The sequence below is a fragment of the Ostrea edulis genome, chromosome 9, assembly GCF_947568905.1.
Source record: "Ostrea edulis chromosome 9, xbOstEdul1.1, whole genome shotgun sequence".
NCBI classification, from domain to species: Eukaryota; Metazoa; Mollusca; class Bivalvia; order Ostreida; family Ostreidae; genus Ostrea; species Ostrea edulis.
Window position 1 is genome coordinate 44164539 of NC_079172.1, and position 21474 is coordinate 44186012.

The following is a 21474-nucleotide window of genomic DNA, read 5'->3' on the forward strand; positions in this document are numbered from 1 at the left end:
AGTCGTTTGTCTCCCTCAGTCTTTGATGATACTATAGGAACATATTCCATTTCTATGAGACCTTGCTTTATCTTATATTTTGCAATCTGTTGTCAATAATAGTTTGTAAAATGATCAATCACATCATTAAGGGAGTGGGTGTTAATATCTTTCAATAAATTTTGTCATAGTTTAATAAATATCAGGGTTATACAGCTGACATCCACTGTCTTAGTACAGTGTTGTCTGGTTAAGCAAAAGCACTTACAGATGTACAACTGTACAAGTTCTAATATCAATCACAAAAAGAGACAACATTTCTTGATTTTAAATCAAGTGTCCACCACAATGGAATTCAAATCCAGGTGCTCTACCAACTGAACTACCTGTCTGATGTACATGATTCCCAGTAAACTCTTCTATCCCTTTTCAAACACAAGACTCTTTCTTAACTACCCGTGGTTTTTTTTTTTTTTTGTTGGGTGTCAAATTGTAATAAGAAGGGAAATGTATCATCCAGACTGGGACTCAAACTCATGTGATTTCCTGTGAGCTGTGCTGATGTTCTACCACCTGAGTTACTAGGCTGACATACTAGATTCCTGTTACACACATCTTAAAGCTAGAAGGATTAACATTCAAATCCTGAAACTACAGTTTGAGTGGCTCCATCAACTGACCACCTAAGTTTTCCACCATAATGAATCTACCAGGGATAATATCATCCTATGAACCTTCAAAACATTACAAATTTACAATTCTATCCCTGTAAACCATTTTGTAAGTAAACAGCCTAATATTTCTTAATCCCAGGATTATTAGAAATATGCATCACATGAACACTGAACACATGCTCATCCTGTATGGTGACGCAATAAAGAAAGACAAAAAGTGCTGCTAAATACTTACACTGTTCATGAACTGGTCATGGCTGCTAAATACTTACACTATTCATGAACTGCATGGTCACAGCTGTTAAATACTTACACTATTCATGAACTGCATGGTCACAGCTGTTAAATACTTACACTATTCATGAACTGCATGGTCACGGCTGTTAACTGGTCATGGCTGCTTAATACGTACACTATTCATGAACTGCATGGTCACAGCTGTTAAATACTTACACTATTCATGAACTGCATGGTCACAGCTGTTAAATACCTACACTATTCATGAACTGCATGGTCACGGCTGTTAAATACTTACACTATTCATGAACTGCATGGTCACGGCTGTTAACTGGTCATGGCTGCTTAATACCTACACTATTCATGAACTGCATGGTCACGGCTGTTAAATACTTACACTATTCATGAACTGCATGGTCACAGCTGTTAAATACTTACACTATTCATGAACTGGTCATGGCTGTTAAATACTTAAAATGTTCATGAACTGGTCACGGCTGTTAGAGACTTACACTATTCATGAACTGATCACAGCTGTTAAATACTTACACTATTCATGAACTGCATGGTCACGGCTGTTAACTGGTCATGGCTGCTTAATACATACACTATTCATGAACTGGTCACAACTGTTAAATACTTACACTATTCATGAACTGCATGGTCACGGCTGTTAACTGGTCATGGCTGTTAAATACTTAACACTATTCATGAACTGGTCACAGCTGTTAAATATGTACACTATTCATGAACTGATCACAGCTGTTAAATACGTACACTATTCATGAACTGGTCACGGCTGTTAAATACTTACAGTATTCATGAACTGGTCACAGCTGTTAAATACTTACACTGTTCATGAACTGGTCACAGCTGTTAAATACGTACACTATTCATGAACTGGTCACAGCTGTTAAATACGTACACTATTCATGAACTGGTCACGGCTGTTAAATACTTACAGTATTCATGAACTGGTCACAGCTGTTAAATACTTACACTGTTCATGAACTGGTCACGGCTGTTAAATACTTACAGTATTCATGAACTGGTCACGGCTGCTTAGGGCATACATGATAGCTGTGTCCAGTTTTCCATCCAGTTTATTCAGTGTGTGTTCAGCATCATACTTTTGAGCCATCCATGTCTGCAGACGACCAACAGACATAATTAATCCATTCCAATCGTTACTTATGACAGAAAGTTGTGCCAAGCATCTTCGCATTGAATTTAGACAAAATCCTTTGCATGGTTTTATGTCAACTTCCTGTTGGCAATGTGAGCAATACTGAAGCCGTGTCACTGCATGTTGGCATTTTTCAGTCAAGGTCACATGATCAGTAGTATTAATGGCCTCCACTAATAAGGTCAACACATCCATGTATGATTTTGCCGTAGACAACGCCTTGTTAAGTATATGCGACATATTGTATGGAAGCGTTCCAAACGGGTTTGGGGTAATTTCTTGACGCTTGTTTTTTAAGCACTGGATGTGCTCTGGGGATAGTGTCACAGAAGAGTTCTTCCCCTCAAGAATGAATTTGTACAAATATGGGAATAAAGAATCAAACAGAGCATTCACGGAGCCATACAGGCTCACATGCTTCATTTTTAAGTAAGTCCTAATGTCTTGGTAGAATTCTTGCAAGGGTTTGCTATGAGCACTTGCTGGAATATCATACAAGTCTATTAGCAGCTGACTCGTCCTGTTGAAAGAACTCTTGATCACATTTTCCAAACGTTCTGAAAATAAACAAATGCACAAAGATTATTTCATTTGCCTCGCATGAGAATACTGTCCATTTCATTTTAGTTTGTCAATCTCTATCTGCCCTAGCTGTTATGAGGTCTGGAGAAACATACAAACAATACTGTAACTATTTAAAAAGTGTGACATCTATTTCTCTCTAAAATGCAATATGATATTAATCATCAATTTCATTATCTGATGGAGTACTGATTTTGCTGGATGAGAGATTCTCCCAATTCTTGGGATGCATGGTGTACAATAATTATGCTCTATCTATTGTCAATCTCCTAATACTTGATACATTAAAGGGAAATTCTTGGCTCTCTCTCTCTATATATATATATGCATGCATTAATGAATATATTACAGTCTTGTGTATTTCATTTAAACCAACTATGTCATTTTTAACATGAAGACATTGACAATTATTAAAGAGGGTTAAAGATTGGGGCTTCCCGATAGGATTGTTAATTACAATGAAAACTACATGGAATCTTGTCTATCAAATCTCAAATATCACAACCAGCCATTAAAAGATGTTAAAAGCCTCAAACAACAAAATATGTAAATTGAGCATTTACAATGACACAATACACCTATATCGCATGCCGAACAAAAGTATCTCTGGCCATCGATAGAAATATATCTTAGCGAATTAATTCAACACACGCTCCATTGGAGACAGAGGAATGTGCTACCATTTATAAAAGGGTAGATATTTTAGGATGATATGACATAGGTTATAAGCAGGGCCTTAGCTAGAATCATTGTCCCAACAACGAACTCTAGATCCACACCACACAGGAACACTTGTTAAATATTTACTCCACACTTACCACCCAGCTGTTTCTTTCCTTCTATTTACTCAACATGATGTCCAATAAAGACATTTTTTGCTTTGTTGACAGAGGCTTGATTTCCTCTGCTGTTCAAAAATCTTAACAATTTTAAGCTGAAAGGCTAAGGTTGGTAGAAGAAGAAAAATTCAGAATATCTACCTTTGCTTTAACAAGGAGATATGAAAATCAACCTTGCATCATCTGTCAGTATTAGAATTTTTGTACAATCTTTAGAATATATACCCATGTTATAGGTTACACACAGTTTACATGCACGGTTCTCTGAACCACACGTTGCTACACCAATTGGTGACAATTTTCTTGCCATAAACAAAACGTTTTTGCTAGTCATTCGATGATATTGAATTAAATCAGTCAAACCTTGTTATCTCGAATTCAATGGGACCAAGAAAAAACTAAGAGATATCAGAAGATTTGAGATATCGAGGGTAAAATACCTAAAGAATGAGTGGTCGGGACTTCCAAATCACTTCGACATATCCATGGTATTTGAAATATAGGCGTTCGAGATACCAAAATTCAACTGTATATTTTGCATTAATTTTTTAGCTCATCTTTAGAAGAGCTAAAGCAAACTTCAGTATATTCACATAATTCCTCTAAATTGTAAAAACTACGTCATGTTGCTGTCAGTTTCACAATTCATATCCAATATAGTTTAATTTTATACAATGCAGAGCTGAAAAATATGTTTTTACAGTAAGTATGTGCTATTAAGTAAATATATATCAACAATGAAAAGTGTTTTGTTTTTGTTTTTGTCATCATCACAAGCAACATAACAGTTACCACCATTGTGGAAAATTTAAGGTATATTGACTACCAGGATGATTTCTCTTATGATGACCAAAACATGCAAGTCCATTGTTTATATATAATGTCAATCAGTAGTCACTTAAAAATGCTTTAAACTGTTCCGTTTTGTACTAATAAACTCGTTTCCAATTTAAATGACCTTAAAGTAAAATGCAATATTGAATGACCTTGCAAGACCTTCCTCCTTCCTTCCTATGGGTTTCCCCAATTGGAAGGAAGACAAACACATCTTGAGTTATATATTACCTATATTGAAACTTCATGTGGTTTGACTTTAGTCCAAGATCAGAATTTTATGTGCGTATAAAGCACTACATTTATGATTGTTCACAGCAAATTTACTATGGAAAAGCTTGCAAAGCAATTTGCACAGCTGACTACAGCTGCAGTTCATTACTTGCCACTTTTCTTACATAATCATGTTTCTCCATCCAGATTTTTCATGTACTTAAAATTCATAATAACTAAATATCAAAATGGGTGGGGAATTGTCAGTATAAAATTGTATGCTCAGTGCCCCAACCATATGCTCCTGGTGCACAAACAAGTAGTATCATCAAATTGCATGTGTACATACATATATGTATACTTCAGTGTATTTCAATTGACTTGGAGTAATAATAAATTACTGCAGATTCCTAGATGTATGCGAGGATCGAATCTATTATAACGTAATTTCACAAGAAGCATCTCACACACAATAAGATTGTCCGCTTTTATATGCTGATCAGAAATACACGTTAAAAATCTTGATCAATAGACCACTCGCGAATTCATGATCATGTGATTTGATGTCCACGAGGCATTTCGCAATATTACGTACTCACGTAAAATAAACTGAATCTACAGTAGTGCTGTACACTGCATTCTTCAATACTGCATGGATAAACATTTTAGCACAAGCATTTGCTTAGTACATGTAGCACCAACCATACCGATGCACAAACATATTAATTTCATGAAAATTAGTACACAGTAAGTAATCTTTAACCAGCTTTGTTCACCTCAGTAATTATAACTCTGAACTTTGATAAATATCTTTCGTACTGTATACAAAGAAATACTCGTTTTATTTTCATCCGTTTAATCCTCGTTGTCACTGGGCAAATTCAAGAGTGGGGGAATCTTAGCATTTTAAAATGTTATAAATTTATGCACAATTAATATTTGCATTCCCTGATAATTTATTACCCAATGCTGTTTCAAAGTACAATATTTCTCAATAAAGATGTTGACTTTTTAATTTGAAATATGCTTCAAAATATGAATATAATATGGGGGGGAGGGGGGGGGGTATAAACAATGGAATAATTTCTGTTTTGCCAACATTGCCCCCATTGATTTTATACCCTTATAATACCAATAAGCTATAGACATTTCATCTTGAATAATAACAATGCAGGACTGAACACACAGTAAGGTAAAGTTTAAGGTGGAAAACTTTCAGTCTCAAACTTAGTCATTGCACAAAAACAGGAAACGATGTTTTATATAAGGAAAACCCATTTTATCTTTTAATTTATCTAAAACCTAAGAGTAACTTGCAATTCACAGTTCAAAATGTTCCTGAAATACTTTTTGATAGAAATTGTCAGATTTTCATGAGATTTAAGTGTTAGTTTTGCAACACAACAATAAACTGTCAAAATGAACATCCAGAACACTTTCAATGTAGTCTTTCACAATATCAGTAATTTTCACGAGGTACATAAACATGTGCGTTATACAACAGGTTCACATTTCCCAGACAGAATGGCCTGCTGCTTTCAGTTTCTGCATAATGTGATACAGATACCAGCATGAAAGAGTACAATGCGTCATTCAGAACAAGCAATTTTTCCAGCTAAACATTTATATTTCAGGTTGTTTTGAAATATCATTAGTAATAATTAATATGTGCTATAGCATTTGGTACATCTGATGAAAGGTATAGAAATATATTCCCCATGGTAACTATTAAACAGCTGGTGTCTGCATCAACAAATATTTACACTTCCTATATTTTTGCTTTCGATATCTCTATAAATTTTAATGATAGCCATTTCCTCATGAAAGTGCAGTTATAAACAATGCATGTATGAATACAAATAGATATAGAATATCTATTTTAACGGCTGGGAATTCAGACAGAAATAAAAGTAAAATGTGAATATAAGAAATAAACTAACATAATTTGCTTCATGATTGAAGTATTCCTGTGTGAAGCATAGCATTTTTTCATTTGGAATTCAATGCAAGGTTCAGGCCGAGATCTTGTAACAGCAAAATTCAGAATTATTTCATATATTGCTTGATGCACAGTCATTTACATTTTTTAAGGTCAGTGTGGTGCTTTAGCTATACTTGAGGTACAATCATATTCACCTCGCCCTCAATTAAGGCTCACTTAATGAAAAGCATACTTCTTGGGTAGCTAAAGTATTGAATCGACCAAGAAAATGTCATCAATTGTTTTAGTTTTTAAAACAATTGAAATCTGCTTATATATAACAGATGACACCTGCATGGTCAACCATCTTTTTTTACAGCTAGAGTGAAGACCTATATGTTAATCAAAGAAGCAAGTCTTCATTGGACAACAAAAAACCAATAACTATAATTGCACCAATGTGGGAATTTTCAATTTATTTTTGGTCCAAAGTTTGAAAAAAATCAAATGTTAATTTCGCCTTAATGGCACTTATAATATAGCATGAATCCAACATGCTATTTTCTATTTTGTTGGATCTCAGTCTATAAAAAAGCTCAGAATTATTCAGTCATATAATTATGTTCTTTAAATCTCCTTCCTAATCTTTCATCTACAGTTTCTAAACTCTGAAGACTGCAATTCCCTTAGCAACTAACAAACATAAAAATGGATTGCTCTGAAATTGGAGCCTACAGATGTCACAAGTGACACATTCATTTTCTGCTCATCAAAATGACACCTTTTCCTGTCTATTGAAAATACAAAGGCTTTTATCTTTTAAGTATATCTATGCATACAGTAGGCAAAGACCTTTCTAATCTACCGTAAAAAGAAATGACACCAAACATTTTCAGCACCACCCAGTCGATATTTTTCTATGTATGGAGAGTCATACTTGTCAAAATAATCCTCCTCCACTAACTTAAGGGATATCTTATGTCTTCTCACCTGTGTGGCCACATGTTAATAATTCAAAAGTACAATTTAAAGAGGCATTCCAAACATAGGGTAAACTGGGTATAATCAGAATACATAAAAAAATCACATTATCAGATAGTGACATTTATAGGCACATTTAATTGCAAAGGCAGGATTCCTGATTGTGCCCCAAACCAGTGTCGTCCACATCAAATTTAAAAAATAGTATATCTGATGTTATAAAGCAATGGCTTTCAGATGTTTTGTATGTTTTGTTATATTTCTCCTGTCGAACATATCACTCTGCGCTGTGAATTATTATGGGAGGATAATGAACATTCCATTTTGGGATAAGATTTCATTCAGATGAATTCTTGTGTAGCAGTCAGACCGCTTGCATGGAGTCTAGAGATGCGAGTCAGGCCAACAATGGATAGGGTATTCCAGCTGATAGTTCACTTAATCCAATATCCTAACTTAACCCCTTCAATGTGACAAGGGCAGCAAGAAAATAAGCTTAAATACATGCATGTACCAAGTAAATCATATTAAAGAGAAATTAATTAAGATACAATACGGCAGATTTGTCTTAAAATGCATTGAAGAGAATTTTATCAATAAAATAGCCATATTTGATATCATAATTGAAATAAAGAAAATTAATAAAAAACAATCTTTTCTTATGCCAATTTAATTTCTTCATCAATTTGTGACACATTAAAACGCCATGGCAATCACTTTTAAGTCAGAAAAACAAAAGAGATAGAGTCTCTGAGCATTGGAAGAGATTTCCCTAAACCTTAATTTTGTGCTTAAAGTCCCTAACAAAACAAATATCCTAGAGAATATTCAGCTTACACAGTATACAAACAGAATAGCATGTGTAAAGAAATTATTTTAGACTCTGGGTAAATATTGATACTCTGTGATAACCTGTCCTATCTACACTGTTTTCAGGGCATTCTAAAATGCACTCAAGGGGGATTTATTCACAAAGTATACCAGCAAAAAAACCTCTCAATTCCCTCACAAAGATTCCAATCAAGGAGACTTAAAGATTTTTCTCACTTCGATTGCTAAATCAGATTTGTCTTTTAAGGACTCCAGCTAAATGACAGAGGAATTTTAAATATTTTTAAATCTGATCATTCAGAAAAATATGAGTTTAGACAATACCCCCAATCATTGTACTATGATAGTAGGAAGGACATGTCAAGCATAAACTGTCATGATGATTTTGTGGAATGAACAGCTGTTCAACTGTACATTATCTCCAAACATTTTATCGTTGATTAGACATTACAGATGACTTTTTTTTTTGTTTCCTTATTGCAGAGGCAATCTCTTAAAATTTAGAAATCATGGTCTTATTTCACAGAAAACCAATTGCTACTTGGATAAAGTTATAACATATCTCTCATCCTTCAATTTTCTTGTCCAACTCTTTCCATCCATTTTCATATCAAACACAGAGCTGTATAGACTCATAATTAATACTTTGTCCGCATACAATCAAGTTAACCATCACAAGCGTTTGGATAATTTAAAACAAGAGGCCCATGGGCCACACGACTTACCTAAGTCACTAAATGATCCTGCCGTTGTTAAAACAAGAGGCCCATGGGCCACACGACTTACCTAAGTCACTAAATGATCCTGCTGTTGTTAAAACAAGAGGCCCATGGGCCATACGACTTACCTAAGTCACTAAATGATCCTGTTGTTGTTTAGGTGTTAAATTTCTAAGATTGTTTTTAAATATTCATTCCTATGAACATTTTTTTTTACCCCATACTGTGGCCCCAACATAGTCCAATATGGTCACAACTACGACACAAGGTCAAAATACATGGTGTGAAATCTAAGGTCTTATCATATGGAATCTATCTACAAAATATGAAAGCCCTATCTTAATCAGTCGGTAGATACTGCCTAGCTTTCCTTTTCTCAAAAGTAGGTCAAAATCAAAAGTTACGAGGTCAAAAACTTTGGTACTAAAAATGCCTTGTCATAAGGAGAATGCTTAAACAAAATATGAAAGAAATATATCACTCACCATTCAAAAGTTATGAGATGAGCATTAGTTTTGAAATTTGAGTCAAATGCCAAGGCTAAGATCACAAGGTCAAATATCATGGCATGAAAAGTAAGTTAGGTCTTGCTATAGGGAATCTTTTACAATGAAAGCTTTACTTTAAATAGTTTAAAGCTTTTGCCTAGGTTAGATTTTCTTACCAGTATGCCGAACTCCTGGGTCAAAGTCATAAGGTAACTTTGATACAGAAAGAAAGGTCTTACTTGTCACAAGAAATACACATATGAAAGCTCTATCACTCACCATTCAAAAGTTAATTATGAGCAAGGTTAAAGTTTGGACAGACAGACAAGACAAAAACAATATGCCCCCTGGCTTTAGTCACTGCATGGGCATAAAAAAAATTTGAATCTATATACACCTTAATAGGAATGCTTGCATTTTGATATGATTTAGTGTATGGCCCTGACTATAATGAAAGGAATTTGTTTTTAATTATTCCCATATAAAACTTTTTTCTCCTATTGTGGTCCCTATACCTATACTGACAGATAAATGCCATACAAAAAGTGGTCAGAAAAGCTCACTTGAGCTTTCTGCTTAGGTGAGCTAAAAAGTGGATCAATTTTACCACGTGGATCAGACCTGCATCACCATGCAAGTGAATGAAACAGCTAACTTGAGGAAACAACATGTTTTACCATACATTAAAATTCAATCAACTTTACCAACAGTTGATTTGTGTTTTTTATAACTATGAAAGTCATTTATATCAAATTAATGTTTTTATATTTCTTCTTTGAATCATTTGAATTGTTGAGGGAAAAAACTTTTCTGCCTTCATGTAAATTAAACTAATAGTATAGTTTTAAAGGTAAAGGATGGGGGCAAGGTCTACACTGCAAACTGACCATTACTATTGTTCAATGAATTTCATGTAACACCACAAATTAGCAAATAAACAGGAAAAGTGTGAGAAGAATGGATGAATTCTCTAATGTGTCTGTTCCTACATAATCTAACTCTGCAGAATTTCAAAGTCATTCTGGTTCCTGGAACAATAAGGGATCTCCCAAGAGTTAACACGTGGTGGTAGCTAAAAACACAACACAGGTTTTTTTCTCAAAAATTAATAGTGCTCGTTTTTCAAATTATCCCTGTGGCATCCATCCAGAAAACCTGCATGGGTTACTTTGCACCTAGCTGCTTGCACTCCAAAATGTCTGTAACCATGCAGACGAACTGCAACTCTCGGAGGGAAGGGGGGAAAATTATGAAGAGAAAGGGTGTTTGTCAGTTTTAAGCCCTGAATACTAGACCAATGCTGTATCCTGTGATGTAGTTTGTCAGTTTTCAATTAATTGATTGCTTCAGAGAGAAACTCTGTCTTTTGTATCAGTCTGAGGAGGTACAGATTCTAACTTCTAACAATGAAGAGTTTCCTTCTATCAGTACACTTCTGTCATCTCATATCAATTCTGATCCAATCATGACTGCACTTTGGGCTTCAATTAAAAAATGTGACCCAATTGTTGAAAACAATATTAGGTCATTTAAACCATGTAAACTTCACAATTACAAACAATGGATCAATAATGTTAAAAACCATGTAAACTTCACAAATTACAAACGAATGCTTGATAATGTTAAAAGAAATGTTTAATTTATGTCCCATGGTTCTTTTGGTCTAAAAAAAAATAAAAGCGACTCTTTGTGCAAAGTTTCATTGCTACAGCTCATTGAAAGATGTTTGAGATATCAAACATCCTGAATCCAAGAACTGCTACAGACAGACATGCAGTTGCTCTAAAACACTTCCAAATGGATAGATAGACAAATGAATGAAACAAACCAAAATTAATATGCTGCAGACGATCATTATTTCTAGGAAATTTTTATAACAAAATTATTTTTTTTACTGCTCGTCATTCCTGGGTAACTGCAAATTCATTTACCATGTGTACATATTGTATACATGGAAATAAGTTCACCCCAAGGTATTTTCGCCCACACACACTGGAAAACGATTTCACTCAGATTTAAATTTGTGTTTCTTACTACCTTAAAGTAATGAATGAATTTATATTCACCTGGTATTGAATTCACCATTATACATGCAAGTGCAAAGTAGGTGAAAATAAACTGGGCAAAATCTATTCTGTATGTACAACCTCTATCAAACCCTTCAGTATACTGTTCAACCCAAACTACATATTATAATTTCAATTGTCTGCAAAATCTTCTGTCTTTTCTCAAATATACTTAACATAACAAAGTTGATCAAGTTCATTTTACATAATCTTTATTTGATATTTTTGTATTAATTATTACACCAATTCTAGACTCCATAGTGTGTTACTGTAGTGAAAGACCAATAAAATCCCATATCTATATGCTCCAGCAATAAATTCTAATAAAAATGACTTATTTATGGATTGTCACAGCTGTTTACAAATGTATTCATTGGAAGCAGCAATTAATTCAAAAATAAACCAAAATTAAAAGAGAAGTCTTTCAAATGATACCCTGTACCAAAACCCCTAAACCTTGCATCATAAAATTTACAAATTGGGTAATGCCTTATAAGGCCTTAATTTGCTCCTCCTAATTATCCATTTACTTTTAATTAGTATTAAAGAAGGAGTTATTTTAATGTTTTACACATAAACACTACATTATATGCCAAGTTTGGCCTGCCCTGTAGTTAAAACCAATAGTGCCCCAGGGATCATGAAATTTACAATTTGGTAGAGACTGCAGCCTGCTCTACACAACTACATGTACATTTAGTTTTTCTTACAAAAGTTTGGATTTTTGAAAATAGGTCAATTTTGGTAGTTTTTGCCACACCCCTAAGGCCCTAGGATGAAGGAGTCCTGAAATCCATAATTTATGCCCCCCTAGCTTGTTCCAAAGATGCTAATTCTTATGAAATTTGGAAAGTATTGGAAGGATAGTTATCAAGTTAGATTTAAAGATGTTCAATTATTAGCTCACGACAGATGATGACAGATGCAGAGCAAAAGCAATACCAAGTGACTCAGGTCACCTAAAAATTGTTACCAATCTGCTGGGTTCAAATAAACCTAGGACCACATGCTTGCCAATTAGTGATTGAACATGCTATCCATTAATTAGGCCATGGAACCACTAAACAGAGTACAGACAATAAATCTTATCTAAAGTTTATAACCATTATTAAAAATTTTAAAAGTAACACCAAAAAAAACTTCATAATTATGCAACAATAAAATAACAAAGTATATTGATATCACATTTAAAATATCTTTTGAAGCGCCATATATAAATTCAAGTGATCCCCTTTGCTCCATTGAAACATAAATATTAAAAAAAAAATTGACAGTCAGCATAATACTGGGGTGATCATATCAATGTTACATTTTATGCATACCATCTTAAAATGGTAGTCAGGGTTTTAACAAATAAAGCACTCCCCTTTACGTTGTGGCTTTGTCAAACCCTAACTATTATTTTAGCATTAAAAGTGCACTCCAAATGTGACATTACAATATAAATATGTGTATCAAGTTTAATTATTCTAGCATAGTACTGTTTTTATCTTTCATGTAAGTTTGACATTGACCTTTGACCTTGATAACAAGTAGGCTTATTTTTACTTCTAACTATTGGGAATATGCACCAAGTTTGATGATCCTCACCTACCGTAATAAGTACCGTTTTCATCTGAACCACAAGGTGTTGACAGACAGTTCAATGTGCAGATATGCACTGGGACAGATCTATGCACTGTGCCATACTTGAATATTGATTGATTGAATATTGTTTTACATCCCTCTCGAGAATATTTCACTCATATGAAGATGTCACCACTGCTGGTGAAGGGCTGCAAAATTTAGGCCTATGCTCAGCACTAATGGCCATTGAACAGGGAGGGATCTTTATCGTGCCACACCTGCTGTGACACGGGACCTCGGTTTTTGCAGTCTCATCCCAAGGACCACCCCATTTAGTCGCTTCTTACGACAAGCAAGGGGTACTGAGGCATACTTGAATAGGAGCACATAAAAAATACATGGGCTTGTTTGGAGACAATAATCTTTTTTTTTTTAAAAACCAGAGATTCATGGTATGCGGGAAATTTTTTGGGGTTTTTTGTAACAGAAGCAGGAAGGATATAGGGGGAAAACATTGGGATCAGTGAATAAAAATTGGCTACACTGTATTAGAGAGCAAACATTTCCAGTGAAGCTTTTTTCTGAAGGCTTCCCTGGAAGATTTGCATACTTCTTGACATAAGCTGTGTGTGATTTATTGTACATCAGAACTCTAACACTTGTAGACAGGACTCTAGTACTTGATCATCCCTGATTAATTACTTTCACATCTAAGTCAATTACCTCTGATTATTGTTAGTGTCCTTAGACTAGACATCTATCTAACCAACCTGCTAGCCAAGATCTACCACCGAGGCCTCATGGCACACAGGAGATTATACTGGCTCTCTGCCAGTGTCTCATATGGAACATAGTACTACAAAGATTGGGGTTTTGGCAAAAAACAGCAATATTCATGTTCAATGTAAACATTTTCTGAGTTAGATCACGACTAATAAATAGAAGACAGTCATATTAATGTACATTTTATATACCTTGTTTCAAATGAAGCATAAAATGTCCGTATTTATGTTTTCAAGCCAATATTAAATCATTTTTAACTGTACTGCCTCTGATTTAAAGAACATAACTGACAACTCCAGAACAAAATATTGTACTATCTGGCTGCCAATTAGGCAGCTATCAAAAGAAGGCTAGACCAAAATTAATCAGATAAGAGTGAGAAATAAAAATGTTGTGTCTTATGTGCCTTCTGCAACTCCCACAAAGTTGCTGATAAACAGCAGTCAGTATATAAAAAGAAATATCATGAAATTCTAGCAGATTAGTAGGGAAGAAACTTTTTCACCCCTTCTCTGTCTATAGGTGTAAAGGTCTTCTGTCACCAAAGGGAGTTCTGCATGACCAAAGCCCTTGATGCGTGCCCAGGTACAGCACAGGTTGTTTATGGTGATTGCTTATGAGTTTGTAATTGAACTGATGGGCATTAAACATCTATAAACATGGAACATCCACTGATTTTCACATGCTCCCTCCTCCCCTTCACAACTCTAAGATTTGAACCAGATCTTTAATGAAATAATGTTACGATTTTATCAAGAACTGTTTTTTCCATTTTCCTTATTTAAACGAAACTCCTTTTTTAAAGAACAATAATGAAGATGAGTTAATCAACATTTTAATTCATCATCAATCTGAAAGAACTAGCTGTGACAATTTATTTGAATTAAATTCAAAGACAACTGATTTTGTTATCAATTATTGTTTATTTTTCTTTTGTTATGTATATTTACCAGACAAAAATATTTGTCAATGATGTAAATGATCCTTTACAAAAAGGATGTGAATATTGGTTGGTGGAAAATATCGAATGTAACATTTTGTAAATCCAGACAAGATTCAATCAATAAACATGTATCAGCATACAGACAATATTCAGGTAGCATTTTATTCTATGTACAATGACTATCATTTTATTCTATGTACAATGACTATCACAGCAATCGTCTCTTTTTAAATGTGTAGCAACCTCTTTCATAAAAGTGAGCAAAATTTAAAGGCTATCTACGTTGAAATCAGCATAACAAAATATCTCAGAAAATGTGTTCTTCAATGCTGAATTGAAAAAGATTATGGATTCAGATTCTTTCTGAATTACTGGAGTGTTATTAAATGGGGAAAATTGTTCAATACACATAAAATTTAACAAACTGTTTTTGTTATCAACGTAAAGGAAATGTCGAATAAAAGGTGTCTTTTTACTATTTCTCCGATTAGATAATTGATCATTTCTTTACACCCTGCAAACTGTTGACAGAGTACCTTCTGTTATCAATATATATAATGTTTTTAGAGAGTGCTAAATGGATTTCAAATTTTGTTGAAAATATTTATTCCAGCATTTTAAAGATAACCGAATATTTTAAAATCTAATTTGTGAAGATGTGTTTCATGAAAGTGGCTCAAGTACAATCCCTCAGTCTGGAGTATTTCAGTCTGCACACCCCTGATACAGAATTAACATTTAACATGTCAATCATTGGCTATACATTAGTTTTTAATTTGTTTGTGTAAAAATCAGTACCATCAGACCATTCTCCAAAAAATCTGCTGCCTGCTAATACATTGACAGTTATATGATACATAAAAAGAAAAAACACTTCTTGTGCCTTTCAATCATTATATGATGCCTATAAACTCATTTACTTTTCTTAAAATTGTACCAGGTTTTCTTCATCTCTCTCTCTTTCTTTCTCTCTCTCTTAAAATGAATCGGAATAATTGTATAACACACAGACATTATCATTTCATATGTGATGATAATTCAATGGTTTAATGCTACTATTTTCAGTATATTTGATTTTTATTTTAAACATTGTGTTTAGAATATTTGATCTCTTGCCAAACTGAGTTTTTGCATTTAGATATTACACCTGTAAGCTCATGATCATATAAATCTGATAGCCACACCTGATTTTAGGTGAAAAAATCTGGCAAGACACAGCATGATACAAGGTTTCAAACTTTTCAATGATGCTCTGATATATAAGAAAAACTTAAATTGTCATAAAAATTACTCATATCTTTAAAGGCTTTGGGACAGTCAGGTTCTTTCAGGTGCAAAATCTGATCTTCAAAATACAAAGGGGATATGATTGAGTGAATGAAAATCTACATCCCATTATCTTCCAGACATTTTACTGTACATTTAACTTCAGCACCTGGGGGTGACCATGCAACATAAATACTCAAATCATCTGCAGAACAAGTCACATTCACATGACATACACAGAAATGCCAGGAAACCAATCTGCAATATCATCTGTCTTCAAAAGACAACTTAAACAGAGGAGTTTGACACTACAGTGTAATTCAAACTCCATGTGACACAATGATTTTTGTAAGATATACATGTGCGCTACATCATGTAAACTGTTACAGAATAAAACCATATCAGTAACTTTAATTTCTTTTAGGCCAGTTTATGCTGGCACGATTCGGAGACACATCCCCCCCCCCCCCCATTTTATCAATTTTTCCCAAGTTATTCTAAATTCACTAAAAGTTCGAAGAGGATGATAGGTCTACCAAAAAAATCAGCTGATCACAGAGTATCATTCAAATGTTTAATTAACAGAGCTAACAGAAGAACCCCCGATGATTTTTGATAACGAGTACTACATGACAATAACCAACACTCCCTAACATAAGTCAACAGAACTTCCCCCTAAGTCACCCCTGGTCTTTATAGACAACTAATGTCAAATGCCTGCCTGTTCTGTCACCTTGTGTCCACACCTCACCTTGTCTGAAGAAGCACCAACCAAGGATAAAAATCCATCATCAGCGTGTCCATGTCAGGCATTTTTTTAACCTCTGAATACCACCAGGGCACTTTTGACCCCATCCCCCTTCCAATTCTCCCCATATATGATTCTTTTTCAAGTTATCCTCTATAAATGTGCTATGTATAGTACATGTGACCAATAGTTTTTCTCAAGTGCAGTTTGCACTTTAACATATCATATCTGTGGTATATTTTTTAATAGCACATTCTTTTCCTTTTAATTACCCAACTGCTCATGAAAAATGTATGAATTTAGAGTTTATACTGGTGAGAAAAGTTTATTTACAAAGTGTTTACATCCCATCATGCACAATAAGACTGTACATTTAATATTCATGATAACACATCTGCGGTTGTGGTGTGTGGTAAATTCATATTTCAGTAATTCACTGAATCAACCTTGAAGTGGTCAACATCAATGACTACAAAATTCCATTCCTAGGGAAAGGCTAGATTATGACAGAAGCTGGGATTATGATAATTTAACCTAAGTATTTACGCAAGTGTTTTAAACCATTATATCCCACGCTTACAAGTGCAAAATACTACCTTCTCCAACACTGGTTCATTATCAAATCTGCAAGATTTAATAGCTATGTTGGGAAGATTTAAAATAATACTGGATTTATTTGCATTAGAGAGTAATTAAGGTCAGGGATTACAAGGGAAATTACTGCAAATTATCCCTAAAGGCATTTTTTCTCAAAGTGGAATTAATCAATGATTTATAAATACCTGCTATGATGTTTTATAATAATAGAAATAAAATACTGTTTCTCTTTGAAATCAATTCCATGTTTGTCTAAGAAGTAGGCACAGCATAATTAGTTTAAAATTCCTTAATTTTTCTTCAAAGGGCTAATCAAATGTGATCAGACAGCATTTTCTATAGACTCGTCTGAAAGTTTCATACATTCACAATTAGAGTGTATATTCTGTGATTATCAATTAGCAGTTTGTCATAATACCCTGTTTATACCAGTAAGAAGGTGTTCATAATCCATTTTGAAGTGCTTAGACGTCTTTGATCTTGAAGACAAATGTGGGAATTGAAAGGGCATATCTTTTGTGCCTTTCAACATATCTTCAGCTAGTTCATTATATATGATAATAATTTTCGAGTTATTCTTAAAATAAAAATTTAAATTCTTTACTGTTGTACATACTACTGTAAAAATGACCATCATCTGATAAGTATCAAATAGACAGTTAATCTAGTGAACCGAAACCAATTCTTACTCAATATTGACACACAGTGTGATCTGTAATTGGGGTACATCAAGAAGGTTTTTTCTACAAATGTCAGCAACATGCCATGTATATATCATGATTATATCAGCTGCCATTGCATAATCTGTCCTCCATACATAAAAAGTACTAATTCTATGTCAATATAATACATGGTCGTTAGCCTTATCTCTTACCTTCATACTGTTCAATATGGTCCATAACTAATTTTTTAAGGTACGCATTTTTAGTGCGTATTGTGTCTCTCATGAATTTTTCTGCTGCCGTGACATAAGTGAGCTCTGAGGATTTGGAACAGCAGGATTTCTCAGTTGTAGGTTTAGACGCTGCATTAAAGCATATTGAAATGTCTCCATCTGAAAGCGAATGATAAATTACATAACAATCGGACCATGGTATTTCGTGTGTTTACAAAGATCTAGAATATTATTGATCCCAATATGTTATCTGTAGCTAAAACTAAAAGATTTCAGAGGTCTGTTAGAATACAAAAAGGATGCGAAAATTCTAGGAATTATAGAAGCTGCACCAAGTGTCAAGCCTTATTAAAGAATATCAACAAAACAAAAAAAGTACAAAGGCAAGCGAAAATAATTTTCCAGTTCTATACCATAAACTGGTTCACTTGGGACTAGATCCCCCGGCCCGATGTGTTCTCGAAGGTAGGCTTGCTTCACTCGGTGACACCCGGTAGTTTGGCTCTCGCTGTCAAGATCCGCCAAAGAATTTGCACAGAAAGTCCACAGAAAGAAATACACAAAATAACTCTTCGCCATTTTCTTGGTCCTTAATAAGTATCGATAATTAAAATATAATTTTTTCTGTGAAGTACGTATGAGGTGTTAATATAATCGCATCGCTTTTCACATGTTGCACACTCTAATACATTTTCAGCCTTCAGCTGTTCCACCGTGACACATGGAGAATGTTTGAGTAAACACTTCGTGGATTAGATGAAAGACGGCACGCGATTGGCTAGACGGTTCTTGTACGGAGGCGCATTGTTGTGTACATACTATGAAATTAGTCATCTTGATTTTAATGGAAATTCTTGAAATCCCCAGTGGGTGAAAGCAAACAGTAAGTCATAGCTATAAAAACCAATTAATGGTCCAAATAAATAGCCAACATGCTCTAGTCTCTCATCATTTTGTTGTACTGATATTTTCTGATAAGATTGACACGGGTCTGTACAGTAAGTAAAGATATTTTAGAAGACCTAGCAAGTAGGCCTATAAGCATTTTCTTTTTTAAAATGCTGGCAAAGTATAGAAAAGGAAAAACAGTATTGATATCAGTCATGGAAAAAAAATTACAACACTTATGATATGTATCTTAAAAAATGTATTCGAAATAAAATAAAATATATTAATTTCATAAAAGTTGCAATATCTTCTTTTTTTTTAGAAGGGGGGTGTAAATTTATTTACTTGTAGAACAAAGGGGGGGGGGCAGGGGCCCGGACCCCCCCCCCCTTTTTTTTTATTTTGCTGACCAAAAACTTTTTGTTATCAATTTTAACGAGACTTTGAGTCGAAATGATATGAAAGGTGGATATTTACATGTAATTGCATCATTCGAATTTATTAACACCAGTAGGTCTATATCCTTTAATTCTAGGATAAATAAGACGAAACACTGATATATATTTACGTTATTATATACTTTCAATTTCATCTCTTCTTTTTTCTTTAAAAGTTTGCGGGCATATATCACACGATATATGCCCGCAAACATTCCGGCCCGCAAACATTACGTCACAATCAAATTTCTACGCCGTTAATTTTCAAATTTTTCGTGTTTTTCATCTTTTACTCAGTTAAACCGATAAAGTTATTGTTAAAAATAAAATTATTGTTAGTTTCTAAATGAAATTGAAAGTATATAATAAAAAGGTTATATACTATGTATGGGAAATTTTTTTGTCGCGAACGGACCTCGCAAGCTCGGTCTGTCTGCGCCAAAAAACTCGGTCGTCATATTTTCCCATACAAAGTCTATAACCTATAAATATTTTCGTCAGATACAATTTTCTCACATTATCACCAGTGTGAGATAGACTTTACCCATGTGAGACAGCCATGTGAGATTTTTCTATATCATATACCTAGTAGTGTATCAGCCCTGATACACCTATCTTGGCTAGGGTGAGACAGCTGCAAGTAGGTAGGGCTGTCTCGCCCTAAGGGCCGAGATATCTCTGTCTCGGCCCGTTGTCAAGGGGCTGTCTCGCCCTCAAATTTCAAATGGCTATTTCTTCTTTAATCTTTTGAAATCTAACATAACTACATGAAAAAATGATGTTAGACACAATTTTTTTCATATATAATACTTTCTTCCACGACAAAATTTAATTTAAGCAGAAAAATTAAATAAAAACGTTTTTGAAAACAGCGCTAAATTGTAGCGAGTATCTAAGCAAAGGGGGGTAACCCAAGTAACAATTGTTTATTTAGAACAATAACACGTTTAACTTCATTTCAAAACAATCAACGTTCTAGGTGACAGAAAACAGTAGGAGGATTATGGAGGGTGATACTGAAACATTTTCAGAAATCCCCGGTCCTAATGGCGATAAAATGTTAATTTACAGCAATTTTGATGTAGAAAACTGTTTTAAAACGATTTCTGAAATCTAAAATCCCGAGGACTTGGCAATAAAACGAGAAAAGTAGAACCATTATCTTCCGACGTATTTCAACGACTTATAGATGCTAAACAGATGGGAAACGGTAAAAAAAAAAACTTACTTCAGTATAAGGTAACATTCCTTAAGCAAAGAAATAGCAGCATCAGATCTGTAAACATTCCCGTTCATACGATGACGCCACGTAAACAAAGTTCTACAACTCTTACAAATTATATGAAATATTGAAAACGGGCGAGTTTGGTAAATCCGAAAAAATAAATAAAAATCAGCAATGGAATAAAGCTACAAAACCCAGACTTTAGCATGTTTCACAATGTCAATAGTACTGGAAACGTAACCATTAAAGTAAACTCTCTGAAGGAATGAAATAGTCAAATATCGTTGTACAGTATACCATGTATTTATGTTTGGGTCAATGACCCCCCCCCCCCCCCCCCCCCCCCACACACACACACACACCCAATTTAAAAAAAAATGTTTATCAACTTGTTGTGTTTTAGGTATATGATATAAACAATATCACACTCTAATGTTGATCTCGGACCTGGGATTGCCCCTCGAGTGATCTCGGCCCTCGCCCTACGGGCTCGGGCCGAGATCAACTCTCGGGGCCAATCCCAGGTCCGAGATCAACATTAGAGTGTGATATTCTATATATATCATATACCTAGTA

The 21474-nt window shown here is 34.3% G+C and overlaps 1 protein-coding gene across 1 annotated transcript in view; it reads right to left on the reverse strand.

The window, feature by feature from the left end:
* LOC125658128 (glypican-5-like) overlaps window positions 1-19119 on the reverse strand; it is a 44816-nt gene extending 25697 nt beyond the window's left edge. Inside the window, exons 1-3 of the mRNA XM_048889264.2 lie at window positions 18762-19119; window positions 18328-18507; window positions 1927-2633 (exon numbers count right to left, since the gene is read on the reverse strand). Of these exons, the coding sequence (XP_048745221.1) occupies window positions 1927-2633; window positions 18328-18507; window positions 18762-18927 (1053 nt within the window). The 5' untranslated portion in view covers window positions 18928-19119. The remainder of the gene's footprint in view (window positions 1-1926; window positions 2634-18327; window positions 18508-18761) is intronic.
* Window positions 19120-21474: the final 2355 nt, after the last annotated feature.